A 20,491-nucleotide genomic window follows, 5' to 3' on the forward strand; every position below is an offset into this window, starting at 1 on the left:
ATCCTGATATAATTACCGCTAGCTGTTGACCTCTCAAGCAATGTGTGTATTTCGAAAGAGCATAAATACTGGCTGGTCCTGGCAGTAACATCAAGATCCATTTCTAATAAAAAACAGGCTCAGCCGTGTTGTTTTTTTAATGAATAATTTGTTGGTGGGTATCCCTTGGCTTTTCCTGTCCTTTTCCATGGCTCCTCGCCTCTAATGTAGTAACTGGAAGTGATGGGTGAGCAGGGAGTTACACCTCCAACATCTCTCTGGAGCGCAGCCAATAGGAGCCACGACCAGAGCAGAGACTGTGGTAGGAAGACAAGTTTTCTTCCCCCTCCATCACTCCCTCCCTCCTTCCCTCCCTCCCTCCCTCCATCCCTCCCTCCCTCCTTCCCTCCCTCCCTCCACACACTGAACAACCATCCACTATCAACAACAACTTGTATTTATATAGCGTCTTTAACGTAGTAAAACGTCCCAAGGCGCTGCACAGGAGTATTTTAAGACAACAAATTTGACACCAAGCCATATAAGGATAAATTAGGGCAGGTGACCAAAAGCTTGGTCAAAGAGGTAGATTTTAAGGAGCGTCTTAAAGGAGGAAAGAGAGGTAGCGAGGCGGAGAGGTTTAGGCAGGGAATTCCAGAGCTTAGGGCCTAGGCAACAGAAGGCACAGCCACCGATGGTGGAGCGATTAAAATCGGGGGTGCTCAAGAGGCCAGAATTCGAGGAGTGCAGATATCTTGGAGTGTTGTGGGGCTGGAGGAGATTACAGAGATAGGGAGGGGCGAGGCCATGGAGGGATTTGAAAACAAGGATGAGAATTTTGAAATCGAGGCGCTGCTTAACCGGGAGTCAGTGTAGGTCAACGAGCACAGGAGTGCTGGACGAACGGGACTTGGTGCAAGTTAGGACACGGGCAGCCGAGTTTTGGATGACCTCAAGTTTACGTAGGGTGGAATGTGGGAGGCCGGCCAGGAGTGCGTTGGAATAGTCCAGTCTAGAGGTAACAAAGGCATGGATGAGGGTTTCAGCAGCGGATGAGCTGAGGCAAGGGCGGAGATGGGCGATGTTACGGAGGTGGAAGTAGGCGGTCTTTGTTATGCTGCGGATATGTGGTCGGGAGCTCATTTCAGGGTCAAATATGACACCAAGGTTGCGAACAGAGTGGTTCAGCCTCAGACAGATGTTAGGGAGAGGGATGGAGTCAGTGGCTCGGGAATGGAGTTCGTGGCAGGGACCGAAAACAATGGCTTTGGTCTTCCCAATATTTAATATTGTCCCCAAAGTAAAGCATCTCATCTAATGCCAAAGAGTCAGTAAGGCTCATTGGTCATCGCACAAGGTTTACAGGTTAGAGTTTTTATCTGCTGGGACTCAGATACAGCAGCAGCTGAAAGGAGTGCCTGAGCCAAGTGCTGAGCTAGCTGATCGCGGGCTGGGTCTCTCACTGGGACACTACAATCAACCCTAGGCCCCCCCCCCGCCCCCGCCCCTGCATCTGGGAGAGGGAAATCAGCCAGGATTCCTGTTCATGGTCACTGTCCCCTGACCTCTGAACCAATATGTTGCCAGCAAGTGCATCATGATAGAAATTCAGTTCCTGTATCACTAATTACCACTCTGTGTGTTCTTTTTAATTGAAATGGGTCGGGAAAAACTGGCTTCCTGACAGAAATTTCCTAAACGTTTAGTGAAAAGGATCTTGGTGGGACCGGCGCGTGAGGAATGTTCCCTTCGCTCCCTGGAATATTGCGTACAGTTTTGGTTTCCATATTTAAAAGATATACTTGCTCTCGAGGCAGTTCAGAGAAGGTTCACTCGGTTGATTCCGGAGATGAGGGGGTTGACTTATGAGGAAAGGTTGAGTAGGTTGGGCCTCTACTCATTGGAATTCAGAAGAATGAGAGGCGATCTTATCGAAACATATAAGATTGTGAGGGGGCTTGATCGGGTGGATGCGGTGAGGATGTTTCCACTGATGGGTGAGACTAGAACTAGAGGGCATAATCTTAGAATAAGGGGCTGCCCTTTCAAAACTGAGATGAGGAGAAACTTCTTCACTCAGAAGGTAGTAAATCTATGGAATTTGCCACCTCAGAGAGCTGTGGAAGCTGCAACATTAAATAAATTTAAAACGGAGATAGACAGTTTCCTAGCTGATAAGGGAATTAGGGGTTACGGGGAGAGGGCAGGGAAGTGGACGTGAGTCTAGGTTCGGATCAGCCATGATCCTATTGAATGGCGGAGCAGGCCCGAGGGGCCGTATGGCCTACTCCTGCTCCTACTTCTTATGTTCTTATGTTCTTATGCTCAGTCATTCCGATTAAGGAGATAGTGGATGTGCACTAACCAGCAACAACGATGGTTTGTATTTCCGTAGTGTCTTTGGCGTACTCAAATGTCCCAAGGTGCTTCACAGGGGCGTTATCAGACAGAACTTAACCCGCAAGCGTCTGCTTGAAACGAGCCTTCCCCATTATCAAGCTGCCCATTTCTGCTCTGTGCTGAGTTAGGGTGATCTCAGTGGGACTCTACGATCAGCCTTGATCCACCACCCCCCGCCCCCCCATGGAAGGGAGGGGAAAGTCAGCCAGGATTCCTGTCCCTGGTTACTGTCTCCTAACCCCCCGATCCCTGCTGGGCAGCACGCGTGTCTCTGATGGGAGCAAGATCTTCGTGGTTGAATAAAAGAAAGAGAACAAACATTTCTACCAGCGCCTTTCACCACCTCAGGACGTCCCAAAGCACTTTACAGCCAATGAAGTACTTTTTGAAGTGTGGTCACTGTTGTAATGTAGGAAACGCAGCAGCCAATTTGCGCACAGCAAGCTCCCACAAACAGCGATGTGATAATGACCAGATCATCTGATTTTAGTGATGTTGATTGAGGGATAAATATTGTCCAGGACACCCAGGGAGAACTCTCCTGCTCTTCTTCAAAATAGTGCTGCGGGATCTTTTACGTTCCCCTGAGGCGGCAGAGGACAAAAAACACAAAGTGGAAAAGAAAGCTCGTCACAAATTCTCCGCTCAGAGGTAGTTTCTTCAGGCTCCAGTGACTTCAATGGAAATAAAAAGCGGAAGAGATGTGAAACAGGCTGCCGACTCGCTATCATCCGTCTTACACTATCGCACAAAGTCAAGATTCATCCCTACTGTCTTTCGGAAGTTAGGATTGGGCTGCCCAATATTTGCAGGGGGCTCTCCCTCCCTCCCTCCCTCCATCCATCTCTCTCGCTCTCACACGCATGCCCACATGCACTCACACACGTGCATGCACACTCACATGCGTGCCCTCACACACGTGCGCACGCCCTCACACACGTGCGCACCCTCACACACACACGCGCACACACACGCGCGCTCACACATTCATGCACACTCGTGCGCGCGGGCCCTCACACACACGTGCGCGCCCTCACACTCGCTCACTCGTGCATGCACACTCACGCGCGCTCACACATTCATGCACACTCACACACGCGCACGCCCTCACACACGAGCTCACACATTCATGCACACACACGTGTGCGCCCTCACACACGTGCACAAGCCCTCGCACACACATTCATGCACACTCACACGGGCCCTCACTCACGCGGGCCCTCACACACACGTGTGCCCTCACTCACACATGCACGCGCTCACACATCCGTCCGTATCACACAAGTGCGCACCCTCACACACGTGCACGCTCACACACATGCACGCCCTCACACACACACACCCGCACGTCCGTACTAATCAGAAGGCGGTGAGCATTACTGTACATCAAACAATGCAGGAGCAATCTCATCAGTGTCACAAAGGGCCAGTTTCCCCTCGGCAATTGTAGTTTTGCCAGTAATCTTCTCGATGTAAATGAGCAGCATTTGCATATACATAGAAAAGATGAGCTCTCAACCTTAATAGCACGAAAGGGTCAGATGTAGTCCTCGTTCCTGCTTTCAGTGTTGGAAATTGTGTTCGGCAGAGGTGGGGTTTTTTTTTACCCTTTTTTTACTTTTGAGAATAAAACAGGTGATTGTTGGTGTCAGACAGTAGCTTGGCCTCTGCAAAATTTGATTTCAAACCAATTACCTGGGGGCTTGCAGGCGGGGGGGGGGGTGGGGTGGGGGGCAGTGGAGGGAGGGGGGTGTGTGCATTCATAAATATTCTAAGCTGGAGAGTGGGTCTGTGCCTGAAACTGACGTCAGTGTCAGTTACGCCAGCCAGCTGCACATGGACATCATTTAAATGTGGACATCTCCTCATCGTGGAGAGATGCCAGAATTAGCTCGCTCTGTGCGCACGCAGGAAGTATAAATTCCTCTTGGGCGGAGGGTATAAGGGGCGGCCGACTGGCTAACGCGTGTTCTGCACGACCGGCCAAGACAGGTTTATTACTCCAAAGTAGTCGAGCTGTACCTTTTTAAGAGAGAGAATCGCTACCTGGAGTACAGGAAACTCTTTATTATCTGGCACCAACAGGCCCGCTGTGGTGCCGGTTTATCAAAAAGTCCGGATTACAGAGAGGTATAGTTTAAAAGGTACGAGAGCTCCGTACACAGCAACAAATCCAGGCTTCCCTGTTGCTTAGCAACATGTGCAGGAACTCCGGCCACAGACCAAGCGTCCCTGTTGCTTAGCAACAAGTGCGCGAACCCCAGTTACACAGCCACAGATCCAGGAACGGCCACTAATATGAAGTAAAACTTACCTGAACCTACTCCTGAATTTTGCCGGTTAACAGAGATTTCCAGTTATTTAGGTGCCGGTTCAACATGATGAGGTAAATGCAGCATTCCCGCCCGGTTTTCCGGTGAGGAGCCGTGCTCAGTCAGTGGGAGAATCAGCGCCGCGGCATCACCCCCCCGATCGCCGACTCGCGGGGGGGGAGGGCGGTGGGTAGAGACTCGGCTTCTTCTTCCTTAGGCAGTCCCTCGGAACCGAGGATGATTTGCTTCCACATTAAAAATGAGTTCTCGAGTGACTGATGAGTCCAATGCGGGACCTACAGTCTCTGTCACAGGTGGGGGCAGATGGTGGTTGAAGGGGCGGGCGGGTGGGGTGCTTGGGTTGACGGGCGCTCCTTGCGCTGCCTGCGCTAGGCGAAACGGGCGATCGCGAATCAGCAGTCCGTTTTACTTCCCCGCCCGACTGAGTTCAAGGAAAAAGAAAGGCAGGCGGAGTTTTGAAGAGGCTGTCGATTGGCTATCAGTCCAAGAGGAATTTATTTTTAATCAGAGTGACTGCTGCCAATGAACCGGACGCTGGGCAGAAGCCTTCTGCGCATAAATCTGTGGTGGTTTAAGTATGAATGTATAATAGTATAGTCATATCGCAGGCCTAAATCTATGGAGCTATGGGTTGGTTTAATAATGTATAATAATGCTTGGTTTAAGTATTAATATGTGATATTTTCGCACGGGGGGGGAGGGTTGCGGAGATTTATTTGTACGGTACGCAAGCTCGGTGTGAAGGCAAAGGAGAAGAAAATTAATAAAAATAAGAAAATTAATAAAAATAAAATTAATAAAAGTGGACGTTTACTGTGTTTTGCTGGAGCAGATTTTCTTTGCCTGACGCGGCTGTGCTCGGCAGTAGCGATCTCCTTTCACCACCCCCTCCCCTCCTTTCTCTCTGGAAGTGTTTTCTTTGTAATGCCGACAATATTTTCTTTTCAGTTAGCGAACAACTGAAAAAGCGCTGAAACTGAGCATGTACGACTACTTCAACCTCGCTGGCCGCAGTCGCTGCCATTTTTTATACCCCCTGTGCTCCCTTAAGTATGGTTAATCGCCGAGAGCCTGGGATGGCTCAATTTACCCTCGTGTGATTCTTTTAATCTAGACAGGCATGATCACGACAACACAGCATCATTAACATCCCCAGCATCGGAGCTTTGACCACGCCCGATCAGCTCCGATGGACGGGTCACATTGTCAGCATGCCCGATACGGGACTCCCAAAACAAGCACTCTACTTGGAGCTCCGACACGGCAAGAGAGCCCCAGGTGGGCATAGGAAACGCTTCAAGGACACCCTCAAAGCCTCCTTGGAAAAAGTGCAACATCCCCACCGACACCTGGGAATCCCTGGCCCAAGACCGCACAAAGTGGAGGAGAAGCATCCGGGACGGCGCCGAACACCTCAAGTCTCTCCGCTGGGAGCAAGTGGAAGCCAAGCGCAGGCAGCGGAAGAAGTGCACGTCAACCCAAGCACCCCACCCACCCGCCCCTTCAACCAGCGTCTGCCCCACCTGTGACAGAGACTGTAGGTCTCGCATTGGACTCATCAGTCACCTGAGAACTCATTTTTAGTGTGGAAGCAAGTCATCCTCGGTTCCGAGGGACTGCCTAAGAAGGAGATTTAAGGGAGTGCTCATCTCCGTTGGACACAGTTTACAACAATGTCCCGGTCAACGTTCTGCCCTCAACCACTAGCACCAAAGCCAGATTCGCCAGTCAGCCATCTCGCTGCCTGTGAGGGGTTCTCATCACAGAATGGACGTCATGTTTGAGACTCCCTTCTGTGAGACATGGGACATCCTCATTCGCTATGCAAATGGCACTATTATTTAGAATTTCAAACCATCCAGGACAAAGCAGCCCACTTGATTGGCACCCCATCTACCAACTTAAACATTCACTCCCTATACCACCGGCGTACCGTGGCTGCAGTGTGTGCCATCTACAAGATGCACTGCAGCAACTCGCCAAGGCTTCTTCGGCAGCACCTCCCAAACCCGCGACCTCTTCCACCTAGAAGGACAAGGGCAGCAGGTGCATGGGAACACCACCACCTCCAAGTTCCCCTCCAAGTCACACACCATCCTGACTTGGAAATATATCACCGTTCCTTCATCGCTGGTTCAAAATCCTGGAACTCCCTCCCTAACAGCACTGTGGGAGTACCTTCACCACACGGACTGTAGCGGTTCAAGGCAGCGGCTCACCACCACCTTCTCAAGGGCAATTAGGGATGGGCAATAAATGCCGGCCTTGCCAGCGATGCCCACATCCCATAAATGAATTTTTTTAATCCTTCACTCTTGTGGACTTAGCCACGTGCGTTCAGGATGCTTTCTTTGGGGGTGGGGAGGGAGGGAGGCCATGTCTTCAGCTAGTGGCGAATCCTGGACCTGAAGTTCGGCGTTTTGGATTGCCTGGGCACAGTGAAGCGAGGGCAATCATTCAGGGGAGGAGCGCATGCCCATAAGGGCCGGACAATCGGGGGGCTGTGGTTCCGGGTATTCCGACCTGCGCTCCCAGCGAGTGCTGCTCCTCGCTGGAAAATGCCCAAGGTAGGAATCTGCCTGAAGGGAAGGTTGGAGATGGGCTGGTAGTTCGCAAGGGACGGGAGGCATTTGTATGACATTCCTTTGTCTGCTATTTCAACAAATGCACTGACCCACTTGCTTTTAAACGGATGAACGCCTCAGTTTACACAGCAGACACAAGGTAATGTCGGGTGAATGCGTTAAGTGCTGGGCCACCAGTATCACAGACGGTAATTTCAAGGGTAGGCTGCTGAGGTTGGAGTAGAGCTGACTGGTTGAGGAGTGATCAAGAATTAAATCTAATCCAGTGCGGAGATTTTTTTTTAAAGAGGCTGGAAACCTGAAATAAAATGCTGGAAATAAACAGTGGGTTTCAGCACCTGAACAGATGGGTTAATGTTTGGCCTCGCGCCCCTTCCTTACAACCCACTGAACCATCGTTTCGTTGGGGGAGCGGTTACGGTGCTACTTGTTTCGCTTCCAGTTATGAATTCATTCCGATGATAAAAGGAGAAAATTTGATTCATGTTTTATGAACGTTTTTACACAGCGAGTTATTATGATCTGGAACGCGTTGCCTGGAAGCAGGTTCAATAGTGACTTTCAAAAGGGAATTGGAAAGGAAAATATTTGCAGGGCTCTGGAGGAAAGAGCAGTGGCGGGGGGGGGGGGGAAGTGCGAATAATCGGGTAGCTCTTTCAAAGAGCCGGCACAGGCACAAGGGGCCGAATGGCCTCCTTCTTGTGCTGTAAGATTCTACGTCAGGATTTCTCTTGTCAATAATAAAATAAAAGTTGTTAAGACTAAACAGGCTGGGGTTGTTTTCCTTGGAGCAAAGAAGGCTGAGGGGGGACCTGATTGAGGTGTGCAAAATGATGAGGGGCATAGATAGGGTAGACAAAGAGGAACTTTTCCCCTTAGTAGGGGGGTCAATAACAAGGGGGCATAGATTCAGGGTAAGGGGCAGGAGATTTAGAGGGGATTTGAGGAGGAACTTTTTCACCCAGAGGGTGGTTGGAATGTGGAACTCAATGCCTAAAGGGTGGTAGAGGCAGGAACCCTCACAACATTCAAGAAGCATTTGGATGAGCACTTGAAATGCCTTTGCATACAAGGCTATGGACCAAATGCTGGAAAATGGGATTAGACTGGACAGGGATGGATGGGCGGCGCAGACACGATGGGCCGAAGGGCCTCTTTCTGTGCTGTAAAACTCTATGATTCTATGATTCTATGATAAACCATTGTGAGAGAGACTTATATTTCTATAGCGCCTTTCATGATCACCTGACACCTCAAAGCGCTTTACAGCCAATGAAGTACTTTTTGAAGTGTAGTCACTGATGTAATGTAGGAAACGTAGCAGTCAATTTGAACACAGCAAGCTCCCACAAACAGCAATGTGATAATGGCCAGATCATCTGTTTTTGTGATGTTGATTGAGGGATAATTACTGGTCAGGACGCCGACCGGGGAGAACTCCCCCTGCTCTTCTTCGAAATAGTGACATGGGATCTTTTACGTCCGCCCTAGAGGGCAGATGGGGCCTCGGTTTAACATCTCATCCGAAAGACGGCGCCTCCGACAGTGCGGCACTCCCTCGGGCAGCACAGTGGCATAGTGGTTAGCACTGTTGCCTCACAGCGCCAGGGACCCGGGTTCAAATCCGGCCTCGGGTGACTGTCTGTGTGGAGTTTGCACATTCTCCCCGTGTTTGCGTGGGTTTCCTCCGGGTGCTCCGGTTTCCTCCCACAGTCCAAAGGTGTGCGGGTTAGGTTGATTGGCCATGATAAAAATTGGCCCTTAGTGTCAGGGGGGATTAAATACGTGGGGTTACGGGGATAGGGTTTGGGTGGGATGGCTGTCGGTGTAGGGATCGGGTGCTAGGGTTTGGATGGTCAGCCATGATCTCGTTAAATGGCGGAGCAGGCTCGAAGGGCCGAATGGCCTACTCCTGCTCCTATCTTCTATGTTTCTATGTTTCAGCACTGCACTGGGAGTGGTCAGCCTAGCTTTATGTGCTCAAGTCTCTGAACCCACAATCTTCTGACTCAGAGGCGAGAGAGTGCTACCCACTGAGCCACAGCTGACACCTGTGTGCCGATGGGTTGACTATATTCAATACACTCACCATCAAACACCCGACAGTTAGATCATTTTGAACACTACCTAACAGGAGGTTAGAAAACAATGGAATTGTTCTCTTGCATCAGTTGTGTTTATCTGGACTCAACTGTATTTCCTATATTCACAACCACTAGATCAGCTCAGCCCATTTGATCTCAGTCTTCCAGAATACCAACCCAGCATCTCCCCCATGACAGTCGAAAGTGGGGATTACTTGAGCCTTACTTGAGTGTTGCGTCCAAAGGGGAGTATCTCTAATTATTTCTTTTTAAATATATTGTTCTTGGTGTAAACGCTGTACCTTACGTCAAGTTCTAGCTAAATAAACAATCCCAACGCCGGTCATTTTTCCAGCAAGTCCATCTCCAACTAGCTGCCACAAACCTTAGAGGAACATTTTTATGTGCTCAAGTTGTGTGGCGCAGGAGGCATCGAACCAAACGGAAACACACCCTGCAAAGTGCAGCTCTGAGGGGGCTGCTGGCTGTTGAAGGCTGACGCGCTCACAGTCGAGCTCGCTGACCGCTGTCAGTCTGATCCTCCTGAAAGATGCATGAGAAGAAACGATAAGGCTGCATCAGACAGTAATAGAGAGCGACAGTAAAACCTTTAATCCCCAGTGCATGCTGAGCAGACAGCAGCACTGCGAAAGTGCTTGGAATGAGAAAAAGGCGCACGGAAAGGGAGACTAGGCAGGAGCATCTGTGTTCAAATTACTGCAATGCAGCTGCAGTCCCGAGCAAAGATCTGTTCTCGGTTTCTCAACGACGTGCTAATTACATATTCCGATCGGCACCGATGGAATGGTAATATTTGCAAACCTCCCTTGTGCTATAATAATACAGAGCGTCTGGTGTCGATATATGCAGCCGTCTATTTAGAAAGAGCCTCCACGAGCTACACTTCCATTCTGACCGGGAATAGTGGTGTCGCTGTCGGCAGTCTGTCTCTGCGTTCAGTCCGTAAGGGTGACCCTGAGCTTCCGGTCACCTGTCACTTTAATTCTCCGCCCCACTCCCACTCTGACCTCACCGTCCTCGGCCTCGTGCACTGTTCCAATGAAGCTCAGCGTAAGCTCGAGGAACAGCACCTCATCTTTCGATTAGGCACTTTACAGCCTTCTGGACTCAATATCAAGTTCAACAATTTCAGACCATAACCTCTGCCCCAATCATTTTTTTTCTCTCTCTCTCTCACAGGGCAGCTGTCGATCATTCTGCCATCGCCATTTACACTTCATCTAGAGCCATCTTTTGTTTCTTAACTGGTCCCATTACCAACTCCTTCTGCCTCGCACCATCATCCCTTTTGTCTCTTAATCTCTCCTGCCTTCCAGCCTATCACAGACCTTCCCTTTTGTTCTTTCCTCCTCTCCCCCCTCTCCCTGCCCCTAAACCTGTTCCATCTCCAACTTTTTCCAGTTCTGACGAAGGGTCATCGACCTGAAACGTTAACTCTGTTTCTCTCTCCACGGATGCTGCCTGACCTGCTGAGTATTTCCAGCATTTGCTGTTTTTATTTCAGATTTCCAGCATCCGCAGTATTTTGCTTTTGTAATGTGCAGATCATGGCGTTCTCTGCAGTGAACTGCACCATTCTAAATCAGTGTGGAGGTCATTTTTTAAGGCTTCATTGTCAATGTGGAGCCTTGCTTGCGGTGGGCAGGGGTCGAAGAATGGGGGACATCGTGTTACCACCCCAGCTTCAACGCAGGCTCCTGTCTGTCAAAGTTTCTCTCCACAGATGCCTGCCACTGGCTGACACACATGTTTCTCTCCACAGATGCTGCCTGACCTGCTGAGCATTTCCAGCATTTTCTGTTTGTAGATGGTGCAGTTGTATTTTCTTTGATGAAGGTGACACTTGAACCAGGCGTGTGACGCAGAATTTGCACGGTGACACTTCAACTATGTGACGGTCGCAGATATTGCGTACAGTCGCACTCCCTGTAAGTGCGACACTGACTTCCTGTGAGGCTATTTCCACCCCTTCTTAAACTTACCCACTGCTCAGTTACCTCTGGTTGAATGCTTCCAGCTCTGTCCCCAGGGCAAGGGGTGACGTGGTGTCTTTCTCCAGGTTGCCAGCCTATCTGTGGCCTGCGGAAATCAAGTCTGTCACTCAATCCTCCCTCCTGAGGCCTCTCCCCACTCTGAGCCACCCCGAGCCTCGCAAGGTCCCACAAACAATGTGACAATGACCAGATAATCTGTTTTTAGTGATGTTGATTGAGGGATAAATATTGGCCCCCAGGACACCAGAGATAACTCCCCTGCTCTTCTCCGAAATAGTGCCGCGGGATCTGTTACGTCCACCTGAGAGAGCAGACGGGGCCTCGGTTTAACGCCTTGATCCGAAAGACGGCACCTCCGACAGTGCGGCACTCCCTCAGCACTGCACTGGGAGAGTCAGCCTAGCTTTATGCGCTCAAGTCCTTGGAGTGGGGACTTGAACCCACAACCTTCTGACTCAGAGGCGAGTGTGCTGCCCACTGAGCCACGGCTGACACACATGATTCTATGAAGTGATGTTAAAAGCCCATAGTGTACTTCTAGTGCAGCTGTCAACCCTACACAGTGCTGAAAGCACCTTCAACTCACCTTTCCTCTCTCCGCCGGTTCCAAGTAGCTTGACTCTGATTGGCTCCTTCAATCTCTATGCAATAGGTCAACGCCGGTCAGCTGAGAGTTGACTGCAGTAACGCTCCGGGACTCAATTGGATTAGAGTGTAAATGATTGCAAAGGGCAGTGGTATATAAATTACTCTGCTTGCCTTTCACTTTTTTAGCTCTCAAGAACTGGCCAAGCCGTGTCGAGAGTGACTTGCCAAAAACCAACTTCCATGTAGATTGCGCCTTTAAGCTAGTAAAACATCCCAAGGAGCGATTATCAAACAAAATTTGACACCGAGCCAACACAAGGAGATATTAGGACAGGTGACCAAATACTTGGTCAAAGAGGTCGGTTTTAAGGAGCGTCTGAAAGGAGGAGAGAGAGGCGGAGGGGTTTAGGGAGGGAATTCCAGAGCCTCGGACCTAGACAGCTGAGTTGTTTCAGTGAAGGAGGAAGGGACGGTAACAGAGTAATCGAAGTGAAACCAAAGTTATTGGGGGAGGATATCCGTCGGGTTCTCCCAATCTCCCTGTTACTTTGTGCCCCATTTCTCCGGGGGTTCTGGCAGCGGCCCACCGAAGAACTCCCGTGGAAATTCCAGGCGACTGGGTCTGTATATGAGCAAGAGTAAAGGGGAAGTTACTGAAACCTCCCTGACTCAACAGGCCCCTTCACACCACATCGCCAGTCCCGGCCGCACTGGGGCACCTTGACATGAGCAGGTTACCTACCTGTGGGTGACCCTGGCTGGTGTGGTGAAGAACATCAAAAAAGGACCGGTGTAGACTTGGGTACTTTATTGCGGTGACATGAATGCCAGCCAGCCTGGGAGTCTTCATCAACATTGTATCTCTGTTTAAAATATATACATATATTAATATCTTTACATTTATCCTACTTCAAAAAAATTAACTCCCCCACCGCCTTTATTATCCTTCCCATGAGGTCCTCCTGTGAGGCTTTAGGCTTTACAACATTGACGCTATACAAAGCCCTGGTTAGACCACACCTGGAGCACTGTGAGCAGTTCTGGGCACCACACCTTAGGGAGGATATACTGGCCTTGGAGGGAGTGCAGCGTAGGTTTACCAGGATGATACCCGGACTTCAAGGGTTAAGTTACGAGGAGAGATTACACAAATTAGGGTTGTATTCCCTGGAATTTAGAAGGTTAAGGGATGATCTGATCAAAGTTTTCAGGATATTAAGGGGAACAGATAGGGTAGATCGAGAGAAACTATTTCCGCTGGTTGGGGAGTCTAGGACTAGGGGGCATCGCCTAAAAATTAGAGCCAGCCCTTTCAGGAGTGAAATTAGGAAACACTTCTACACACAAAGGGTGGTAGAAGTTTGGAACTCTCTTCCGCAAACGGCAATTGATGCTAGATCAATTGTTAATTTTAATTTGGAGATTGATAGCTTTCTGTTAATCAAAGGTATTAAGGGATATGGGGCAAAGGCGGGTAGACGGAGTTAGGTCGCAGATCAGCCATGATCTCACTGAATGGCGGAGCAGACTCGAGGAGATGAATGGCCTCCTCCTGTTCCTATGACGCTCCTTAACTCATCCCCCAATTTCCCTTCACTCCTTGTGGGAAAGGAACTTGTCTCTCCTGCTAGCTGGGTTTATAATCTCGCCAGTGGACACCAGACAGGGACCCAAGCTGTGCCACCAATACGTAATGATCCACCTCACAGTCTTTACCACTCTGCTCACCTTTGGTGGGACTTGGCCCTTCGCCCAGCTTTCTCAATTAAAGTACCTCAATCCACAAGAAGATATTATAAATATATAAAGGTGCTCCAGCAGATAGGCTGCGCTGGGTGCATTGATTCTAATTGAGAAACGTATGTGAAGGGATAAGACCCATCAAAGGTGTGAAGAGTAATAAAGAAAGCAAGGTAGATTAATAAGTAATGATGAAACAGCTTGGGTCGCTGCCTGGCGTTCGCCTCACGGCAGGTTTCCCAATTTATGCCCAGCTATCAGGATATATAGAGATAGATAGAGAGAGACAGAGAGAGAGGGGGGAGAGAGAGACAGGCAGAGAGCGACAGAGACAGAGAGAGAGAGAGCGAGACAGAGACAGAGAGAGAGAGAGACAGAGAGGGAAAGAGACAGAGAGAGAGAGACAGACAGAGAGAGAGACAGACAGAGAGAGAGACAGACAGAGAGATAGAGAGACAGACAGAGAGAGACAGAGAGAGAGAGGGAGAGGGAGCGACAGAGAGAGAGAGACACAGAGAGAGAAAGAGACAGAGAGAGAGAGACAGACAGAGAGAGAGACAGACAGAGAGACAGACAGACAGACAGACAGAGAGAGGGAGAGGGAGCGACAGAGAGAGAGAGAGAGACACAGAGAGAGAGAGACAGAGAGAGCGAGGGAGGAAGCGAGATAGATAGAGAGGGAGAGAGAGACAGAGAGATAGATAGAGAGAGGGAGGGAGGGAGAGAGGGAAGGAGAGAGAGAGGGAGAGAGATAGAGAGAGAGAGAGAGGGAGGGAGAGAAGGAGGGAGAGAGATAGAGAGAGAGAGGGAGGGAGAGAAGGAGGGAGAGAGAGACAGAAGAGAGAGGGATGAGAGGGAGAGGGAGAGAGGGAGAGGGAGAGACAGAGAGAGGGAGAGAGAGACAGGAGAGAGGGAGGGAGAGGGAGAGAGAGAGAGAGAAGAGAGAGGGAGAGAGGGAGAGGGAGAGAGAGAGAGAAGAGAGACAGAGAGAGGGAGACAGAAGAGAGAGAGACACAGAAAGAGAGAGGGACAGAAAGAGAGAGCGAGACAGACAGACAGAGGGGGGACAGAGAGAGCGAGGCAGAGAGAGAGAGAGGGACAGAGAGAGGGACAGAGAGAGAGAGAGAGAGACAGAGAGAGCGAGGCAGAGAGAGAGAGAAAGGGACAGAGAGAGAGAGAGACAGAGAGAGAGAGCGAGGGACAGAAAGAGAGAAAGAGAGACAGAGAGAGAGAGAGAGAGAGACAGAGAGAGAGAGAGAGACAGACAGACAGACAGAGGGGGACAGAGAGAGACAGAGAGAGCGAGGCAGAGAGAGAGAGAGAGGGACAGAGAGAGAGAGGGACAGAGAGAGAGAGAGAGGGACAGAGAGAGAGAGAGTGAGGCAGAGACGGAGACAGAGAGAGAGGGAGAGAGAGAGCTAGAGTTACGTTCTGGATACGATACTTGATCTGGGAAATGGCTAAAATGAACACTATATCCAACTGATGACTCCAGCCAAAGCCAGGTCCCGAGTGCAGTTTAACCATCTCCATGGCAATCATTGTAAACGTTAGCCTAGATGTGACTTGTAGGGGACTCGGGCTCCATAACAACCACTGCCAGTCAGTTAGAACGGCAGAAAGAGCCATCTTGAGAAATGCGGGTGTCAGAGATGGAGCCGGTCCCCAGCTGCAATTCCTGGTGAGTCAGCGAGAGATAATCTCAATGTCAGTCGACACTTCACACTCCAATTTTGAGCATTACACTCAACTTGTATTGAGCTCTACAAGGCGCGTCAGAGCCGAGTGACCAATCCAAGGAGGTTCTTTCACATTTGAGTGCTAGTCAGATTGCATTCCTGTGTGCTTCGGTGAATTGTGTCGAGATTGTATTTTTAAAAATGCATATATTGGAACTTGAAGTATTAAGGCGTGAGACTGTTGTAATGTAGACACTTACTTGTAGGAGTCGTAGTCGGGCACTATTCTAGCCACCGCAAGGAGTGGGCCCCACGGGGTCCTTCAGTGGATTCTCCACAGCTCGAAGCAGAACCTAAAAAGCAACAGGAAGCCACCTAGTAACGCAAGGCTGATTAACGGGCACTCCGCTAACCCAACGGGGGGAAGCCCTTCAACCCGCTCACCTACCCCAAGCTCCAGAATGCCATGGCCCTGCGAGTCCATCGCTTCTGAAGTAAAAACCAGAAATTGCTGGAATTTCACACACGGTCAGTCAACTTAAGAAGAAGGAAAAGCAGATTCACATTCTCTTGCCCAAACCAAGAGCCAAGTCTCCTTAAGGGGAAGCTGGATAAACATGTGAGGGAGAAAGGAATAGAAGGGTATGTTGACAGGGGTGAGATGAAGTGGGGTGGGAGGAGGCGCGTGTGGAGCATAAACACCGGCATGGACCAAATGGCCTGTTTCTGTGCTGTACGTTCTAAGAACATAAGAAATAGGAGCAGGAGTCGGCCATACGACCCCTCGAGTCTGCTCCGCCATTCAATAAGATCATGGCTGATCTTCGACCTCAACTCCACTTTCCCGCACTATCCCCATATCCCTTGACTCCCTAGTGCCCAAAAATCTATCAACCACAGCCTTGAATATACTCAACGACTCAGCATCCACAGCCCTCTGGGGCAGAGAATTCCAAAGATTCGCCACCCTCCGAGTGAAGAAATTCCTCCTCATCTCAGTCTTAAATGGCCGACCCCTTCTCCTGAGACTGTGACCCCTGGTTCTAGACCCTCCAGCCAGGGGAAGTTCTATGCAATTCTGTCAGATGTTGACTGACTGGCTGTGTGTTTCTGGAATTTTCTGTTGGTTTCCAGCTGTCTTCCTGCCCATCCACTCCATCAGTCTGCTGTTATTACTGTAGTACCTTTACACGGTGCTTATAAATAAGCCCCGATTTTAAGTTGAGGCGCGTTCGGGATGGGAGGGGTTCGAGGCAGACGTGATGGCACAGAGTTCAGCCTGAGGCTATTTTGACTCCCGGGCCTCATTTAAATGGCGCTGAACTGCCTCCCTTCCGAGGCCGGCGGGGAGCGACATCATCACCAGTGGGAGCGGGAATTGGGACATGAGCCAACCCCACCAGGGATCCAAGTGAACGGTGCCCGGCTTAAGGTTAGTGATGGGTGGGGAGTGGGGAGTGGAGAGTGGGGGGGGGGAGTGGGGGGGGAGTTGGGGGGAAGGGTGGGGTGGGGGGAGTGGGATGGGGAGTGGGGGGGGGAGTGGGGAGTGGAGAGTGGGGGAGGAGTGGGGGGGGGAGTGGGGAGTGGGGGGGAGTGGGGGAGGGAGTGGGGAGTGGGGGGGGAGTGGGGAGTGGGGGGGAGTGGGGAGTGGGGGGGGAGTGGGGAGTGGGGGGGAGTGGGGAGTGGGGGGGAGTGGGGAGTGGGGGGGAGTGGGGGGGGAAGTGGGGAGTGGGGAGGAGTGGGGAGTGGGGGGGAGTGGGGAGTGGGGCGAGTGGGGAGTGGGGGGGAGTGGGGAGTGGGGGGGAGTGGGGGGGGAGTGGGGAGTGGAGAGTGGGGGAGGAGTGGGGGGGAGTGGGGAGTGGGGGGGAGTGGGGAGTGGGGGGGGAGTGGGGAGTGGAGGGGGGAAGTGGGGAGTGGGGGTGGAGTGGGGAGGAGTGGGGAGTGGGGGGGAGTGGGGAGTGGGGGGGAGTGGGGAGTGGGGGGGAGTGGGGAGTGGGGGGGGAGTGGGGAGTGGGGGGGGAGTGGGGGTGGGGGGGAGTGGGGAGTGGGGGGGGGAGTGGGGAGTGGGGGTGGGGGGGAGTGGGGAGTGGGGGGGAGTGGGGTGGAGTGGGGGGGGAGTGGGGAGTGGGGGGTGGGGGGAGTGGGGAGTGGGGGGGAGTGGGGTGGAGTGGGGGGGGAGTGGGAGTGGGGGGGGAGTGGGGAGTGGGGGGGAGTGGGGAGTGGGGGGGAGTGGGGAGTGGGGGGGGAGTGGGGGGGGAGTGGGGAGTGGAGGGGGAGTGGGAGTGGGGGGGAGTGGGGAGTGGGGGGGTAGTGGGGAGTGGGGGGGGAGTGGGGAGTGGGGGGGTAGTGGGGAGTGGGGGGGTAGTGGGGAGTGGGGGGGGAGTGGGGAGTGGGGGGGAGTGGGGAGTGGGGGGGGTAGTGGGGAGTGGGGGGGGAGTGGGGAGCGGGGGGGGAGTGGGGAGTGGGTGGGGAGTGGGGGGGAGTGGGGAGTGGGGGGGAGTGGGGAGTGGGTGGGGAGTGGGGAGTGGGTGGGGAGTGGGAGGGAGTGGGGAGTGGGGGGGGAGTGGGGAGTGGAGAGTGGGCGGGAGTGGGGGTGGGGGGAAGTGGGGGGGCAGTGGGGGTGGGGGGGAGTGGGGAGTGGAGAGTGGGGGGGAGTCGGGGTGGGGGGAAGTGGGGGGGCAGTGGGGAGTGGGGGGGGAGTGGGGGGTGGGGAGTGGGGGGTGGGGAGTGGGGGGGTGGGAGGGGGGAGTGGGGGTTTGGGGAGTGGGGGCAGGTCACCCTCAGATGCCAGTGCTGGGAGGGGGAGGGAAGGCGGGTGTATTCCTTCCTGTGGGAGCGCTCCTGGCCCACAGGGAATCCTCACAGAAACTTTAAAAACAGAAGAATACCCACCATGGCCTCGTGTCTCCCACCAGCTTTCGCTGGAGGTGCGGCACCGATGACATCATCGGGCCGCGACTGCGACATGTTAGTTAGGCCCCCTTGCCGGCCTGGAGCGGGCGGCCACCCCGCGTCCGAATTCCGCCTGGCCAAAATGGCGGGGGTGCGGCTCGTCACCCCACCGCCATTTTGAGGAACCGCCCGCCACATTCACATCGGGCCGGCTGGGTAAGAATCAGCTCTACAGCGTATGTATATTTTTGATGTTTCTGTCTGGACTCTTGCCCGCCCCCGCCCGCCCCCCCCCCCCCATTACTCGATTGGGGGATGGTGTTGGAATGCAGAGTCCCAGTTGCTGAATTAGTGGAATGGCGAGGGATAAATCTTCCCGCATTATTCTTGTGGATCCGGCTCCTTGAATCCGACAGCAAGAAAGGAAGACTTGCATTTCTATAACGCCTTTCACGACCACCGGACGTCTCAAAGCGCTTCACAGCCAATGAAGTACATTGTGAAGTGTAGTCGCTGTTGTAATGTGGGAAATGTGGCAGCCAATTTGTGCACAGCAAGCTCCCACAAACAGTGATGTGATAAGGACCAGACCATCTGTTTTAATGATGTTGATTGAGGGATAAATATTGGCCCAGGACACCGGGGAGAACTCCCCTGCTCTTCTTCCAATAGTGGCCGTGGGATCTTTTACGTCCACCTGAGAGAGCAGACGGGGCCTCAGTTTAACGTCTCATCCAAAAGATGGCACCTCTGACAGTGTGGCAGACCCTCAGCACTGCACTGGGAGCGTCAGCCTAGATTTTTTTTTTGTGTGCTCAAGTCTCTGGAGTGGGGACTGTGAACCCACAACCTTCTGACTCGGAGGCGACTGAGCCACTGCGTGACACACCGGCAAACATGAGAGGCCACACGTCATCGACGGTGCAGAGCCTGGGGCCGTCAATAGCACACGGTCCCCATCAGCCGCACAACTGCAGTTGAAAGGGGCACTACAGGCCACCTTAAGAATTGAGACGGGAGCATTTGCTAATGACTGAATCTGTAATGCTTTGAAAACCTCGGTTGCCATGGCAATCAGCAGGCACGGAGGAGTGGGGGGCGGGAACCTGAAATAACACCGTCTATACACACAGCTCAAGCACCTCCCTCTACTACATATTCAGGTAATCTTAACCCATTTATTTGAAACGGGTTAAAACCTTCACTGAAATAAGAAAGAGAAGAATTCTGGACCAACATGTTCGACGGGCAAACATTAATAACCCACAGTGCACTTTCAGGATCTGTCGCACTGAAAACTTAATATCTGCATATATTAATATTAATATCCTTTGAGTGACAGATTCTCTTTTCAGCTTTGTTAAATATGTGTTTAGTGTCATTACAGTAAGTAAGGTCGCTTTTGAAAGCGAACGCTATTATGTACAAATGGGGAAACGTGGGTAACCTCATGGGACCCCCCTAGATTAATATCAGAAAATCTTTCAATCATCTCTGGTTTTTTTTTTAAAAAAGTGCGTCTTTTTGTCGCGCGCATTCCAGGTCTCACCTCAAAGCCGGTGAAAGCAAAGCCTTCTTGACGAGGAATGACGCTGCCTTTTCGAACCATGGTGACGAACAATCGCACGCCGGACGGGACGCTGGGATGGGGCTGGAGTTGGGGGGGGCGGGGAAAGAGGCACACACACACACACATTAAAAAAAAAATCAACATCAATCAGATACCAATAAACATGGGAATTGATCCCTGTCCCAACTCCCTAGGAGAGCCCCATACTGACAATCCAGGATGGATGAGTCTCGAAGGTGATTTAAACCAACCTTCGCTCATTGATACTCACAGCACAGGGAGTGGTTGAGGTGAACAGCATAGATGCATTTCGGGGGAAGCTCGATAAACACATGAGGGAGAAAGCTATCATATTTTAATATATTTTTTATCCACACTTTTGGTTTGTGCCTTTTCCTTTTTCTCTCTCCCACATGGCAGCTGTCTCTCACTCTGCCAGCGCATTTCACACTTCATCTAGAGCCATCTTTTGTCTCTTTACCTGTCCTATTACCATCTCGTCTCGCCTTGAATATCTCTTCATGTCTCCTCACCCCTCCCAGACCTTCCCTTTTGTTCTTTCATCCCCTCCCCCATTTCCCAGCCCCCTAACTTGCTTCTTAATCTGTTTCATTTCCTGCCTTTTT

General features: G+C 51.7%; 1 protein-coding gene across 1 annotated transcript in view; it reads right to left on the reverse strand.

Moving 5' to 3' along the window:
• ccdc33 (coiled-coil domain containing 33) overlaps window positions 1-20,491 on the reverse strand; it is a 340,583-nt gene that overhangs the window by 147,557 nt on the left and 172,535 nt on the right. The window contains 4 exon segments of the mRNA XM_085972306.1: window positions 12,727-12,847; window positions 15,664-15,713; window positions 15,715-15,756; window positions 19,845-19,946. Of these exon segments, the coding sequence (XP_085828432.1) occupies window positions 12,727-12,847; window positions 15,664-15,713; window positions 15,715-15,756; window positions 19,845-19,946 (315 nt within the window).

Source organism: Somniosus microcephalus, chromosome 32 (assembly GCF_052327205.1).
Source record: "Somniosus microcephalus isolate GS21.2 chromosome 32, FLI_Smic_1.0, whole genome shotgun sequence".
Classification (NCBI taxonomy): Eukaryota; Metazoa; Chordata; class Chondrichthyes; order Squaliformes; family Somniosidae; genus Somniosus; species Somniosus microcephalus.